Source organism: Lethenteron reissneri, chromosome 28, assembly GCF_015708825.2.
Source record: "Lethenteron reissneri isolate LAM-NWPU_2019-01 chromosome 28, ASM1570882v1, whole genome shotgun sequence".
Lineage (NCBI taxonomy): Eukaryota > Metazoa > Chordata > Hyperoartia > Petromyzontiformes > Petromyzontidae > Lethenteron > Lethenteron reissneri.
Window position 1 is genome coordinate 4,938,017 of NC_083806.1, and position 15,654 is coordinate 4,953,670.

Here is a 15,654-nt window from a genome sequence, read left to right on the forward strand (position 1 = left end):
AGCAGCAGCAGCAGTGGCAGCAGCAGCGGCGGCAGTAGCAGCAGCAGCAGCGGCAGTAGCAGCAGCAGCAGCAGTAGCAGCAGCAGCAGCAGCGGCAGTAGCAGCAGCAGCAGTAGCAGCAGCAGCAGCGGCAGCAGCAGCAGCAGTAGCAGCAGCAGCAGCGGCAGCAGCGGCAGCAGCGGCAGTAGTAGCAGCAGCAGTAGCAGCAGCAGTAGCAGCAGCAGCAGTAGCAGCAGCAGCAGTAGCAGCAGCAGCAGCAGTGGCAGCAGCAGCGGCAGCAGCAGCAGCGGTAGCAGCAGCAGTAGCAGCAGCAGCGGCAGCAGCAGCAGCAGTAGCAGCAGCAGCAGTAGCAGCAGCAGTAGCAGCAGCAGCGGCAGCGGCAGTAGCAGCAGCAGCAGTGGCGGCAGTAGCAGCAGCAGCAGCAGTGGCAGCAGCAGCGGCGGCAGTAGCAGCAGCAGCAGCGGCAGTAGCAGCAGCAGCAGCAGCGGCAGTAGCAGCAGCAGTAGCAGCAGTAGCAGTAGCAGCAGCAGCAGCAGTAGTAGCAGTAGCAGCAGCAGCAGCAGTAGTAGTAGCAGCAGTAGCAGCGGCAGTAGCAGTAGCAGCGGCAGCAGCAGCAGTAGCAGCAGCAGCAGCAGCGGCAGTAGCAGCAGCAGCAGCAGCAGCGGCAGTAGCAGCAGCAGCAGCAGCAGCAGCGGCAGTAGCAGTAGCAGCAGCAGCAGCAACAGCAGCGGCAGCAGCGGCAGTAGTAGCAGCAGCAGTAGCAGCAGCAGCAGCAGTAGCAGCAGCAGCAGTAGCAGCAGCAGCAGTAGCAGCAGCAGCAGCAGTGGCAGCAGCAGCGGCAGCAGCAGCAGCAGTAGCAGCAGCAGTAGCAGCAGCAGCAGCAGCGGCAGCAGCAGCAGCAGTAGCAGCAGCAGCAGTAGCAGCAGCAGTAGCAGCAGCAGCGGCAGTAGCAGCAGCAGCAGCAGTGGCGGCAGTAGCAGCAGCAGCAGCAGCAGCGGCGGCAGTAGCAGCAGCAGCAGCGGCAGTAGCAGCAGCAGCAGCGGCAGCAGCAGCAGCAGTAGCAGCAGTAGCAGTAGCAGCAGCAGCAGCAGTAGTAGCAGTAGCAGCAGCAGCAGCAGTAGTAGCAGTAGCAGCAGCAGCAGCAGCGGCAGCAGCAGTAGCAGCAGCAGCAGCAGCAGCGGCCGCGGCGGCGGCGGCGGCGGCGGCGGCGGCGGCGGCGGCGGCGGCGGCGGCGGCGGCGGCGGCGGCGGCGGCGGCGGCGGCGGCGGCGGCGGCGGCGGCGGCGGCGGCGGCGGCGGCGGCGGCGGCGGCGGCGGCGGCGGCGGCGGCGGCGGCGGCGGCGGCGGCGGCGGCGGCGGCGGCGGCGGCGGCGGCGGCGGCGGCGGCGGCGGCGGCGGCGGCGGCGGCGGCGGCGGCGGCGGCGGCGGCGGCGGCGGCGGCGGCGGCGGCGGCGGCGGCGGCTTTTGGCTGCTCGCCATCGGACAAAGGCCGCATCGGGCGCGTTCAGGTGCAGGGCCGTCTGGAACGCTCTTCCTCCCGACATTAAGGAGCTATGCACTTTTACATCATCCAGATTCAAGACGATTGTTTTAGAATTGCTTTTTGTGTTCAGTTGATTGTCCTTTCAACCCCCGCTCCCCCCCGGCACCTCCGATAAGCATGGTTGGCTACGTACGGTGCGAAATAAGTTCAACGCACGAACATACATACAACCAATTCCCCAAATAGATCCCCCACGATCGTGCAAGGAGGATCGGCTGGTTGAGAGAGAGAGAGAAAGGCTCGTAAGCTGAAGGAGTGCGAGTTCGACTCCTGGTCCGGCTGGCGGGACTGGGGGTTTGGGGGGCGAGGGGTTGACTCAGCATCATCTCTTCGGGGTGGGGTCTATAAAATAAGTATCACTTAGTGGTTTAAAGCTTTCGTGACTGCAGGGATTCATCTTGTTGGTTATTTCGGTAAAGTCACGTAGAATGGAAATAATAAAGTAATAAAAATAAATAATTTTATTATATTATATTAATTTATTATGTTTTATGTTTATTACTTTATTATTTCCATTCTACGTGACTTTACCGAAAGAACCAAGAATTCATCACTTAGTGGTACAGTTTACGGTGGTTGCGCTATGAATAGATTAGCCCCTCTCGACACAGCCCCGCCAAAGGAATGTGGAATGTCCACCACTGGCTCTGCAGGGCTGCACACAGGAGACGGTCACCTAACGCCTCGTGAAAGTGAATCGAAGGCTCGTTGATATTTGTCCTTGTCGCACAAAGACAAAGATCCCCGTATAGCCTCTAACAGACTGTTGGGGCAAAGACAATAGCCATCGCTTGTGCCAGGCTAGGTGCGCCGTGGCAGTGAGATGGTAACCACCTCGCATTGGTCTACAGGAGGTCGTGGTTTCGATCGCGAGCTTTTTTTAAAATCCTTTATATTAAGTTCGCTTGCTTGCGTGCTTGCGTGCTTGCTTGCTTGGTTACGACCGTGCAAACCTCTCGGTCGTTTTTTAACCCACTTCCCGTGATCCAATCGAGCTAACATTTGGCACACAGACTCGTTGTGCGAGACAATTAATGTTCGTGAAATTTTTTTCCCCAAAATTTGACACTGTTTAGGGAAAACAAATTAAATATTTAATTACCAATTGTTTAATACTGCGGACAATCATCTGACCCATAGGTGGCAGCCATCTCAAGCCAGAGAACGAGAGGACTCTAGCCGCCACGCATATTAAGGATTTAGAGTGAAAAACTTTGTTTTTACGGGTTATACTTATTTCTCCTGGTCCTCCGGTTTTTCCCTGCACGTTTAAAATTGTGAACGACAGGCGCTTGAGAGTATTTGGATGCTGTTATCAAATGTCCACGTGACTATCCTCTTCGTTGAGCTATCTGAAAAAGAGCAATATAGCCCAGTAGGCCTTACCTGGTTAAATAAAAAAACAAGTTTAGTTTTTAGTTAGGTTCACCTTGAGGCTACGTGAAAGTGAATCAAAGGCTCGTTGATATTTGTCTTTGTCGCACAAAGACAAAGATCCCCGTATAGCCTTTAATAGACTGTTGGGGCAAGTGCCGTTTGCTAGCACGGCAGACGTGGGGGTTGTGTGGCCAGTAGCACCCCCAGCCGCCTAATTTAAGGCTGAGTCGACCTAGGGAAAGGCCCAGGACCGGTAACGGTTATTAGTCGCTGATATTGGGCTGTGAGCCGCAGGGAGTCACTTTGACTCTGTTGGCTAGAGATGCTCACCTACTGCAGATCACACCGATTCACACCACTTCATTGTGCGTCTTGCACTGTATATATATCTAAAACACGTGTAGCCTTAATGCAATGTATAATAAGCGACGTTTCGGGGAATGACCCTTCTTCACAGTACACAGAGAGGCCAGAGAGATAGAAAGCCACACGCACCATCTCGATATGTTCTACGAAGAAGGCCCAGTGCCCGAAACGTTACCGATTGAACTTTAGCAATCGAGGAACCGGGGAACAAATGATCGATTTGACAATCGATTTCAAATTGGGAATCGCGGAGCGAGCGAGTCGCGATGTTGATTCATCGCGCGCATCCGCGTGGCAACCCGGCCGTGACCTTGGCGGCTCACGTGACACGAGGGGAGGGGAGGAGGGAGGGAGGGGTAGGAGCAGGGGGAGGGGTGGAGAGGAGAAAGAGGGAGGGGTGGAGGGAGGGTGGGTGAGAGAGGGAGGGGTAAAGGAGGGGGAGGGGTGGGGAGAAGGAGGGGTGGGGGGGAGAAGGAGGGAGGGGTGGAGGGAGGGTGGGTGAGAGAGGGAGGGGTAAAGGAGGGGGAGGGGTGGGGAGAAGGAGGGGTGGGGGGGAGAAGGAGGGAGGGGTGGAGGGAGGGTGGGTGAGAGAGGGAGGGGTAAAGGAGGGGGAGGGGTGGGGAGAAGGAGGGGGTGGGTGGAGGAGGGAGGGTGGAGGAGGAAGGGGGGGGGGAGAGGGATACGCAGAGAGGGTTGGAGGGAAGGTGGGAGCAAGTGGAGGCAGCAGGGAGAGATGCAGGAGGGAAAGACGAGGACGAGGAGGAGGAGGAGCAGGGAGGAGAGAGAGGAGAATATCCGTGGAGGGGGGTTCGGGGTGGTGGACTGTGGGGGCTCAGGACCTCTGCCAGGAGTCAAACTCTAACGTCTGACACTGCGGGGCCCAGACAGACCGGGAGGATGCGGAACACGGAACCATGTCATGTCTGGATTCTCCCGCGAGACTTTCCTTCCCCTTGTGGAGGTAACCACGAGGGTGTTGGGGGGGGGGGGGTGGTGGTTGTGTGTTCCTGCAACAAGAACTCCTGCGGTCCCAATGTCTCGACCTCATTCACACTGTGTTCAATCACCACACTCATCGACACATTCACCTACTAACCCACTCACTCACTCACCCACTCACCCACTCACCTCGGCATTCACCTACTAACCCACCCACTCACCTCGGCATTCACCTACTAACACACCTACTCACTCACCCACTCACCTCGGCATTCACCTACTAACTCACCCACTCACCTAGGCATTCACTTACTAACACACCCACTCACTCACCCACTCACCTCGGCATTCACCTACTAACCCACCCGCTCACTCACCCATTCACCTAGGCGTTCACCTACGAACACACCCACTCACCCACTCACCTTGGCATTCACCTACAAACCCACCCACCCACTCACTCACCCACTCAATTAGGTATTCACCTACTAACCCACTCACCCACTCACCTAGGCATTCACCTACTAACTCACTCACTTACCCACCCACCTCGGCATTCACCTACTAACCCACCCACTCACTCACCCACTCACCTCGGCATTCACCTACTAACCCACCCGCTCACTCGCCCATTCACCTAGGCATTCACCTACTAACACACCCACTCACCCACTCACCTTGGCATTCACCTACAAACCCACCAACCCACTCACTCACCCACTCAACTAGGTATTCACCTACTAACCCACTCACCCACTCACCTAGGCATTCACCTACTAACCCACTCACTTACCCACCCACCTCGGCATTCACCTACTAACCCACCCACTCACTCACCCACTCACCTAGGCATTCACCTACTAACACACCCACTCACTCACTCACTCGCCTAGGCATTCATCTACTAACCCACTCACTCACCCACCCACCCACCTCGGCATTCACCTACTAACCCACCCACTCACTCACCCACTCACCTAGGCATTCACCTACTAACCCACTCACTCACCCACTTACCTAGGCATTCACCTACTAACCCACTCACTCACCCACTCACCTAGGCATTCACTTACTAACCCACCCACTCACTCACCCACTCACCTAGGCATTCACCTACTAAACCACTCACTCACTCACCCACTCAACTAGGTATTCACCTACTAACCCACTCACTCACCCACTCACCTAGGCATTCACCTACTAACCCACCCACTCACTCACCCACTCACCTAGGCATTCACCTACTAACTCACCCACTCACTCAGCCACTCACCTCGGCATTCACCTACTAACCCACCCACTCACTCACCCACTCACCTAGGCATTCACCTACTAACCCACCCACTCACTCACCCACCCACCTCGGCATTCACCTACTAACCCACTCACTCACCCACTCACCTCGGCATTCACCCATTAACTCACCCACCCATTCAATAGTTTACACTGTTCAGCCATCACACTGCAGGTCACAACAGTGTTTGTGCGACAATGAGTGGGTGAGTGCGTGGGCGAGTTGGCGAGTGTTGGCGTAGCGGTTTGCGCGCTGCTCAGGGCCAACACCAGTGACGAATATCTGAACCGATCCTGGGCCTTCCCTAGGTAGACTTAGCCTCAAATTAGTACCTGGTGCGGTGTGCAAACATCGCCACTGACTGCGGCGACAAAGGCGGCCGGGCGTGGTGCTGGCCACCCACCTCATCGTGTGCCGTGCCGGCCTTCATAGGTGCTCGCTAACAGCCCTTGTCAAAACAAGGGCTGTTAGTGGCTATAGCGGATATCTGTGTCTTCGTGAATGCCGGGTTGTGCAAGGTGTGTTTGTGTTTGAGATTGTCAATGTAATCTTGTGTTTTCGTGTGTGTTTAGTCGGGAGCGGTGGTGCAGTGGTTAGCGCCCTGCGCTACGAACCATCCGCCAACCCGAGTTCGATTCGCGCTCACAGCCCAATATCAGCGACTAATAACCGTTACCGTTCATAATTTTAAATGTGGAGGGAAAAACCGGAGGACCCGGAGAAAAAGGCTCGCGATCGAACCCACGACCTCCTGTATACTAAGGCGAGGTGGTTAACATCTCACCACCACGGCGCACCTAGCCTGGCACAAGCGCTGTGGTGACATCACGGCCACGCAGCGAGGATTGGCTAGTGTCTTTTGCCGCGTGTTAGTGTGTGTGTGTGTGATTTGATCATTGGCTTGTCCCTTACGCTGTGCATTATGTAATTACAAAACGTCCATCTCTCACGTCCGATCTGGGAAGCGAAGCAGATTTTTTTACGTGCCTGGCTTGCCTCGCGAGATGTACGCGGGGAATCACTGCAGCGATGCAAACGCCAAATTTCGCGACCGTTGTGGGAGAATCCAATTAACTTGGACGAAAAAAAAACGTCGCCATTCGCTTTCCACTACAACCGAGAGCAGCCGTCCGTGTGTGTAGGTTATGCGGATGAAATATCGGCAATGAGAAAATTTAAAAACGTCAAATTAAAAAAGAACGAAGGCTCAGCCCCACTGATTTCCTGCCCGAGCCGCCTGCTAGCAGAAGGAAGTTTCCTGTACTTCTCTAGAGGTTTTTGTAAAATATCTTTTTGAGAATCAGAAAATGTATTTTTAGTGGAGGAATCTGATGAGCTCTGAAGTTAGGAGGCGGCTGTAGACGGGAGTGGTGCAGCATTTAAGAAAAGTGCCCATGGGTGCAGCTGCCGCGCCAGGAGATCGAGTTGCAACCGAAGGGAACGGGGGGTGGTGAGAGGGTGGTGCTGGTGGTGGTGGTGAGTATATCAGGAACTTGCCCAATGTTTAAAAACAGAAATGGCAGGAAATATGTAAACCACACGGGGAGACGGATGCATACTGTTTAGGAACGAAACACGTACACAGATCGCCCGTACAGTCTTCAACAGATTGCTGGGGGAAGCCGCTGTTAGCGAGCGCCTATTAAGACCGGCGCGACGCACTCGTGATTAGTGTCGTTAGCACCAAGCGCGACCACCTTTGTCTCCCTAATGCACCAGGTGCTCATTTAAAATTCAACACATATACGTGTATATATTTTTATTTTTAACTCCACATTTGTCATTGCCCATACCAGGCACCGGAATGAAACCCCACTCGGACACACTTTGACCTGCCACTCAGCACCCCACGGATGACCTTTGACCTCCAACCAAATGAATTTATCCAGAGACGCCGCGGTGGCGAGATGTTATCTCTCTCGCCTGGCATTGCAGGAGCACGTGGGTTGGATTCCGACCCTGATGTCTGTTGTGTATATGGTCTCTCCCCTTGCCGTGGTCGCGTGGATTTTTCTCCAGGTCCTCTGATGTTTTCCCTCCACATTCAGAATCAACAAAACGCGTTCATAGTATGTGGCTGCTGGGAACATTTGCATATTTGTCAAACGTAGACTCGAGCCCGCGGTTCATGACGCAATTTCTCAGCTGGTGTCAAAACAAAAAAAAAAACGTCTACTTTTATTTTTATGATCATGACTTTCGTTTACCCAACAAAGACTTCTGTGCGTCTCAAGACTCTTTTCCAGGAGGGCCGAGATGTTATACTCCCTTGCCCGGTACGCAGGAGGTCGTGGCTTTCGACCCTGACACCTGCTGTACATTTGGAGTTTGCGTCTCTCTCTCTCTCTCACTCTCCCCGTAGTCACGTGGACTTTTCTCCGGCTTCTCCGGGTTTTCCCTCCACAATTATAATTAACATCACGCGTTTAGAGGATTTCGCTGCTGTTGCTGTATATTTACACACGATGATAAGCCACTTTGTTGAGCTGTCATTTGTGGGCAGGTCGCTTCTGAAATAAGAGCTCTGTAGCTAAGCGGTGCCTTACCTGCTTAAAATAAAAATTGTTTATTTTAGTTCAGTTTCAAATGTGACCATTGTGGTGGTTCAGCCGTGAAAATGGCCTGCGTCACAGTAAAAGTTTGACGATGTCATTCAAAGAGCCGTTTGCTCAACGGATTTACAGATTTTTTTTTGTTTAAACTTGTTGTTAATACAATAAAATAACAGTCAATGTGAACGGGACTTAGAGGTTGTGTAAACTCATAAATAAAATATTAAATTTTGGCGTCGTTTGCCATTGTGATGAGCCCGTGACCTCGGGTCACGGGGTGATCAAACGAGTATTGATTTCAATGAAAGGTGTTTGCCGCTGAAGGTTATACCTCCAAATATAAAACGAGCACAGGGGATTATAAATAATCTGAAAAAAATATATAATCATACGTGGAGTGTGTGACAGTAAGTAAAACACAATATTTATACTTTCTAAACACTGTGTGTTGTGTGCGCATAGTCTTTAAAGTAAAAATAAGCTATACAATAGAAGACTTTCCAGGCAATAACCCTTTTTCATAATACGGTGTTATTGACGAAAGTGTTTTATCTGTAATCATTATCAAACTAGATTTAGATTTTATGGAATCATATTTGCCGTCTTATGTTTCTATATATGTATGTGTACGTCGCAACATCCAAGAAGCCAAAGCGACATGTTAGTAACTGTCTAAACAAACAGAAAGTAAAATAATAATAAAGCGGATTGTTCTTTATTTATATTTATTTATATTGTTATTAGGCTTAGAGACGGACAGAGGTCTCGAATCGAGCCAGGTTATTTATAGAAAGATCTTGTGGGTGTAGGAAAAAAGACACCCGAGACTATGGGGGAGGAGGGATGGATGGAGGGAGGGGAGGGATGGAAGAGAGAGGTCGGGAGGGAGGGGAGGGATGAGATGGATGGAGGGAGTAGAGGGACGGAAGGGAGGGGAGGAATGGATGGAGGGAAGGGATGGGAGGGAATGGAGGGATGAGATGGATGGAGGGAGTGGAGGGAGGGAGGGAGCGGAGAGAGAACGCACGGCTCCTCCGCCACGTAGCCTCGCGATCTCATTTGGGAGGTCTCCTGGTAAAATAGAAAATAGAATGTAGAGTCGTCTACTCTCCCCTAACCCTGACCACTCAACAACAAACAAACACATTGTGACTTTCTCTGCCGATCTTCCCGTGCGAGCTTAGAGCGCGTGGTCCGGAGGGCCCAGGGGGTAGGGGATAGGCGGGCGAGCGGGCGGGGGGGGAGGTGGTGAACACGTGGAGTCGCGTCCCCTTGGCGCGACCCCAATCTGCCTCCCCAAATCGTTCATTTCGCCTCTCGCGGCGGGCGGCCGAACCCCTCGGTCGCGTTTCTCGTTCTTCGGAGACCGCCGCTTCCCTGCGTTGCGTGGCCGAGTGGCTCTCCTCCGTCGCCTCCTCCCATAGCCCGCAGAGTCAACGGGGGAGGAAGGCGCGAGGGGTTGGGGGGGGGGGTGCTACATGAGTGGGTGAGTGAGTGAGCGGGTGATGGGATTGAGCGTGTATGAGGCCTGGAGGTGCACATAGCCTGGCACAGGCGCCGTGGTGACTTCACCGACACTTAGTGTGCGAATGGCGGTTGTTGTTTTGTATGTGGGCGAAATGGTCCCGGGCGTCCCCTAGGTCGACTCAGCCTCAAATGAGTACCTGGTGTGGTGTAGTAACGTCACCATTGGGAAGACAAAGGGGGCCGCGCGTGGTGTTGACCACCCACCTCCTCGTCGCCTTCATAGGTGCTCGCTAACAGCACTTGCCCAAACACTCTATTCAGACTATACGGGAGATCTTTGTATTTGTCTTCGTGTATGCGAGCGAATGGGTAGCTAAATGAGTGGTTGACTGTGTGAGTGGGTGAGTGAGTGTGCTGTTGTGATGACCTGCAGTGCGCTGCTAGTTGACCACAGTGTGGATGAGTGGGTGTTTGGGTGGGTGAGTGAGTGGGTCACTTGGGTGAGTGAGCAGGGAAAGTGGGCGAATGAGCGACTAAGTAAATGAGTGGGCGAGCGAGTCAGGTGAGCGAGCGATCGAGTTCGCAGTGAGTGTCGCTATGAGCTGCAGTGCGGTGATTGGAGCACAGTGTGCGGATGAGTGGGTGGGGTGAGCGAGTGGGTGAGTGATGGACCCAGGTGAGTGAGCGAGTGATTGGACTCAGTGAGTGGGTGAGTAGGTGAGCGACTCGCCACTCGCTCACCACAACCATCCCTCTCCTCCCTAGAACCCTGGACCCGAGCATCGGCCACTCGAGTTCACAGCCCAGACTCCCCTCCCCTCCCCCCGCCCTGGCCTCTTTACGCTCGCTCTCGGTGTTGACGGCACCTCGACTCGGAGAGCGATTGTCACCCTAGGTGGCAAATTGGACGGGCCCTGCAGGAGGGAGGCAAGGTTGGGGGGTGGCGTTGGTGGTGGGGGGGTCGATTGTGGGAGGGGGGGGTACGAGGGTAGGGGCGGGGGGGGCAGGGAGGGGGTGCGTGGGGAGACCCCCGTGTTGGTGGTTGGGGCGGTGGAGAATGAGAGAGATTCTGCGCTCAAAGCGATCGTTCAAAATAACAGGGAGAAGAGTTAAAGGCGCAGCCCTGCAAGGGATAGGTCCCGCCACTGCTGGCGAAAGGGGGACTCAACGAGAGGAAGCAGAGAGCTGTCTAGAGAGAGAGAGATGATTCCTCTGGATGAGGGCTGTTTTGGGCCTACTCTTCCAAGCTTTTCGCAGGACTTGTGTTGATGCACCCACATTTTACCCCACCGACACGCCACGCCAGCTGCCGATCAAATACAACAATGATAATGTTGTTTTGATTATTTATTTACCCGGTAAAGGATTTCTGAGAACTCGAGACTGTGTGCCAGGCGGGTCCCGCTACATTGGGGGAGCCTGGACAATTGTTTTGTAAGGAGGCTGCGCAAAGGAACTCGATACAATTGAAGGAACTCTAATGTCCAATTTGCCTAACGATTGATTTTTTTTACCACTTAGAGGTTCTCTTACACTGCCACGCATCGTGGGCAGATGTGTGATACACGTGTCTGTGTGTGTGTGTCTGGGGAGCGGTGGCGTAGCGGTTACCTGCGCTGCGAACCCAGCCACCCGAGTTCGATTCCCGCTCACGGCCAACACCAGTGACGATTATTTGAACCGGTCCTGGGTCTCCCCTAGGTCGACTCGGCCTCAAATGAGCATACCTGTCAACCCCTTATCAGTGCCTACCTTATTACAGGCCAATTCAGACCTTATTGGTCACCCCCGTGCCCTAATACATCTGAACGTTCATTCTATGAAGTCACATCACAAGGGAGAATCACAAACAAATAGACGATTTTATTTTTGCCCGTATTGAAACGCCTGTACGTACGCCTTGTGGACCTGAAAACTCAATTTCCTTGTACAAGAATATGGGTAAACCCTATGGGTTGACAGGTATGAATGAGTGCCCGGTGCTGTGTGTAAACATCGCCACGAGGGAGACAAAGGCGGCCGGGCGTGGTGCTGGTCACTCACCCCCTCGTGCACCGTGCTGGCCTTCATAGGTGCTTGCTAACAGCACTTGCCCCAACAGTCTGTTACAAGGCTATACGGGGGATCTTTGTCCTTGTGTATGTACGCGTGGCCTCGCCTAGGTCGACTCAGCCTCAAATGAGCACCTAGTGCGGTGTGCAAACATCGTCACTCGGAAGACAAAGGCGGTCGGGCGTGATGCTGGCCACCCACTCCCTCGTTCGCAGCGCCGGCCTTCATAGGTGCTCCCTAGCAGCACTTGCCCCGACAGTCTGTTCAGGCTACACGGGGTCTTTGTCTTTGTGCATGTTTGTGGTCAAGGGGAGCGGTAGTGCAGCGGTGAGTGCGCTTCGCTACGGACTCGGAGACCTGAGTTCGATTCCCGCTCACGACCAACAGCGGTGGCGAATATTTGAACCGGTCCTGAACCTCCGCGCGGTATACTCTAGCTCGAATAAGTCCCGGGTGCGATGTTTAAATATCACCACGAGGGAGACAAAGGCGGCCGGGCGTGGGGCTGGCCACCACCCACCTCCACGTGTGCCGTACCGGCCTTCATTAGTGCTGCTCGCGAACATCACTTGCCCCTTACGTGTCTGTTGTTTATGTTTGTGTGGTCAAGGCCTATGATACCATCAATAGGCCAGGGCTCTTGGTTATACTTTTTTTTCCTTTCGGGGTCTCTGACCCTCTGTTCACGATCATTACAGACCTTCATGACGCAGGGCAAGCCACGTGGAAAGGTGCATGGCCGGGAGTCAGAGCCATTTCCTGTTAACCTTGAGGTGCGACGGGGATGTCCTCTGGCCCCGACGCTATTTAACAGTTTCTTTGACATCGCAGTACGAGACGCTCTTCTGCGACTGACTGCACTGGAGCAATTTCCATCTGGCGCGGGTACAATGAGAGGCTGATCGGCGCGGTCAGTGGATGGCCCCCCATTGGTCGATCTGGTCATCGTTGCTCGCTCTGAGAAGGAGTTTGAGACTCTGCTGCTGAACCTGGAGCGAGCCACTAAGGGGCCGTCCATAAATGACGTCACGCGATTTTGTACGATTTTTGACCCCCCCCATCCCCTCGTCACACGGCGTCACAAAAAGTCAGAACCCCCCTCAATATGACGTCACAAAGCTCTGCCCCCCCCCCCCCAAAAAAAATAAAACATGCTTAAAATCGTTTAAACTATTGTCATTGTAGTGCGTATTTATGTGGCGTTGCACTCTGATGTTGTAGGAGAAAACATTTATTAAACGTCTATTTAATTAAGTAGAACGTGTTGTCTATATTTATTTAAAGTTGCGCATTTTGATGTGACCTCACATTTCTCAAACCCCCCCCCCGCTCGTCACACATCGTCACAAATGTCTGACTCCCCCCCCCCCCCACTAGGTGCGTGACGTCATTTATGGACGGCCCCTAAGAGGCGCTTGCCTTCCCATCAGCCCCAGTATTTAACGTCATTAAATACTCCACCTCCTCTAACTTGCCACGAGTGATTGGGGGGGGGGGGGGTGGAGAGGGAGGAAGACGTTTCTGCACATGGGCAGTGCCCTTTTGACCAGCTCCGGTTTGGCAACGGAGGTCTGACTCTGAATCAGTGTCAAGTGCGCGGTGCTACACACCCCGGCAACCAGCGTTCCATTCCCGCTCACGGCCAACATCAGTGACGATGATCTGAACCGGTCGTGGGGCTTCTCTCATGTCGACTCAGCATCAAATGAGTTCCTGGTGCGGTGTGTGAATATCGCCACTGGGGAGACAAAGGCGGTCGGGCGTGGTTGCCGGTCACCCACCCCCTCGTGTACCGCACTGGCCTTCATAGGCGCTCGCTACCAGCTCTTGCCCCAACAGTCTGTTACAGGCTATACGGGGGATCTTTGTCTTTGAGTGTGTGTATGTGTGCTCTCTATCGACCCGGGCGGCGAGTGGTTCACAATAAATGGCTTTTAAAGTCGTTTTGATGTCCCAGCCAAGGAGAGAGAGACGAAGAGACGTGCAGAGTGGTTTGTGCCGTGAGGAGTGTTGTACGACTGCTGCTGCTGCTGCTCTAGACGGCAAATGGCTGCATCGACGATGAGTAGGCAGCTCGTGCGGAGACACTGACACGGAGTGACAGACTCACTCACAGACAGACAGACGCACGCTACAGCCGACAAACACACCGCTCCTGCAGTGAGTGCCAATAATTTGACATTTAACGATGTGTTAGTGTTAGGGTGTGGTGCTAGTGGCTGGTTGGTGAGTGGGTTAGTGTTGGGTGTATGGCTAGTAGATGGTTGGTGAGTGGGATAGTGTTGGGGGTATGGGTAGAAGCTGGTTGGTGAGTGGGTTAGTGTTGGGGGTATGAGTAGTATCTGGTTTGGTGAGTGGGTTAGTGTTGGGGGTATGAGTAGTATCTGGTTGGTGAGTGGGTTAGTGTTGGGGGTATGAGTAGTATCTGGTTGGTGAGTGGGTTAGTGTTGGGGGTATGAGTAGTAGCTGGTTGGTGAGTGGGTTAGTGTTGGGGGTATGAGTAGTATCTGGTTGGTGAGTGGGTTAGTGTTGGGGGTATGAGTAGTAGCTGGTTGGTGAGTGGGTTAGTGTTGGGGGTATGAGTAGTATCTGGTTGGTGAGTGGGTTAGTGTTGGGGGTATGAGTAGTATCTGGTTGGTGAGTGGGTTAGTGTTGGGGGTATGAGTAGTAGCTGGTTGGTGAGTGGGTTAGTGTTGGGGGTATGAGTAGTATCTGGTTGGTGAGTGGGTTAGTGTTGGGGTATGAGTAGTAGCTGGTTGGTGAGTGGGTTAGTGTTGGGGGTATGAGTAGTATCTGGTTGGTGAGTGGGTTAGTGTTGGGGGTATGAGTAGTATCTGGTTGGTGAGTGGGTTAGTGTTGGGGGTATGTGTAGTATCTGGTTGGTGAGTGGTTAGTGTTGGGGGTATGTGCAGTATCTGGTTGGTGAGTGGGTTAGTGTTGGGGGTATGTGTAGTATCTGGTTGGTGAGTGGGTTAGTGTTGGGGGTATGCGCAGTATCTGGTTGGTGAGTGGGTTAGTGTTGGGGGTATGAGTAGTATCTGGTTGGTGAGTGGGGTTAGTGTTAGGGGTATGGGTAGTGTCTGGTTGGTGCTCGTGGCTGTTTTAAATCGGCGAGGCTTTCCTACGGAACGGCGTAAGACATCGCTCCCACCACGACCCCACCAACCCCGCCGCTACGAGCTGCTCGCTGACGTACGGCCCCCGTCATCCAGCAGTGGAGTGGGCAATACGAGGCCGCCAAAGAGACGTTTCGTTGTTCGTGTGTCTGTCTTTGTTGCCCACTTATCGGCGGTGGCAGCGGGTGAGCACGTGTCGCTACGAACCGCGGTGACCCGAGTTCGATTCCCGCTCACGAACCAACACCTGTTGACGGTTAAATCTGAACCTGTCTTGAGCCTCCTCTGGGGGGGGGGGAGGGAGGGGGGGGGAGGGGGGGGAGGGGGGGGCGTCCATAAATTACGTCACGCGATTTTTGACGATTTTTTACCCCCCCCCCCTCGTCACACGGTGTCACAAAAAGTCAGATCCCCCCTAAATATGACGTCACAAAGCTCTGCCCCCCCCCCCCAAAAAAAAAAACATATTTCCATTTTGAAAATAAAACATGCTTAACATCGCTTTAAAACTATTGTCAGTGTAGTGCGTATTTAATGTGGGGCTGCGCTCTGATGTTGTAGGAGAAAACATTTATTAAAAATGATATTTAATTAAGTAGAACGTGCTGTCTATATTTATTTAAAGTTGCGCATTGATGTGATTTCACATTTCTCAACCCCCCTCCCCCTCGTCACACATCGTCACAGATATCTGACCGCCCCCCCCCCCCCCCCCAGGTGCGTGAAGTCATTTATGGACGGCCTCTAGGTCGACTCAGCCTCAAATGGACACCTGATGGGACGTGCAGCAAACATCGCCACGAGGGAGACAAAGGCGGCCGGGCGTGGTGCTGGCCACCCACCCCCTCGTGTGCCACAGCGCGGGCCTTTCATAGGTGCTACTCGCAAACACCCTTGCCCCAACAGTCTGTTGAAGCTACACGGGAGGGGTCGGGGGTCTTTATCTTTG

The 15,654-nt window shown here is 53.7% G+C and overlaps 1 protein-coding gene across 1 annotated transcript; it reads left to right on the plus strand.

Moving 5' to 3' along the window:
• Nucleotides 1-862: 862 nt before the first annotated feature.
• Nucleotides 863-12,444, plus strand: LOC133348719 (antifreeze protein Maxi-like; the record flags this gene model as incomplete). Its single annotated transcript, XM_061561656.1, has 2 exons — nt 863-1,363; nt 12,421-12,444. Coding segments are annotated over 2 exons (525 nt in total), but the record flags the coding sequence as incomplete, so codon positions are not given.
• Nucleotides 12,445-15,654: the final 3,210 nt, after the last annotated feature.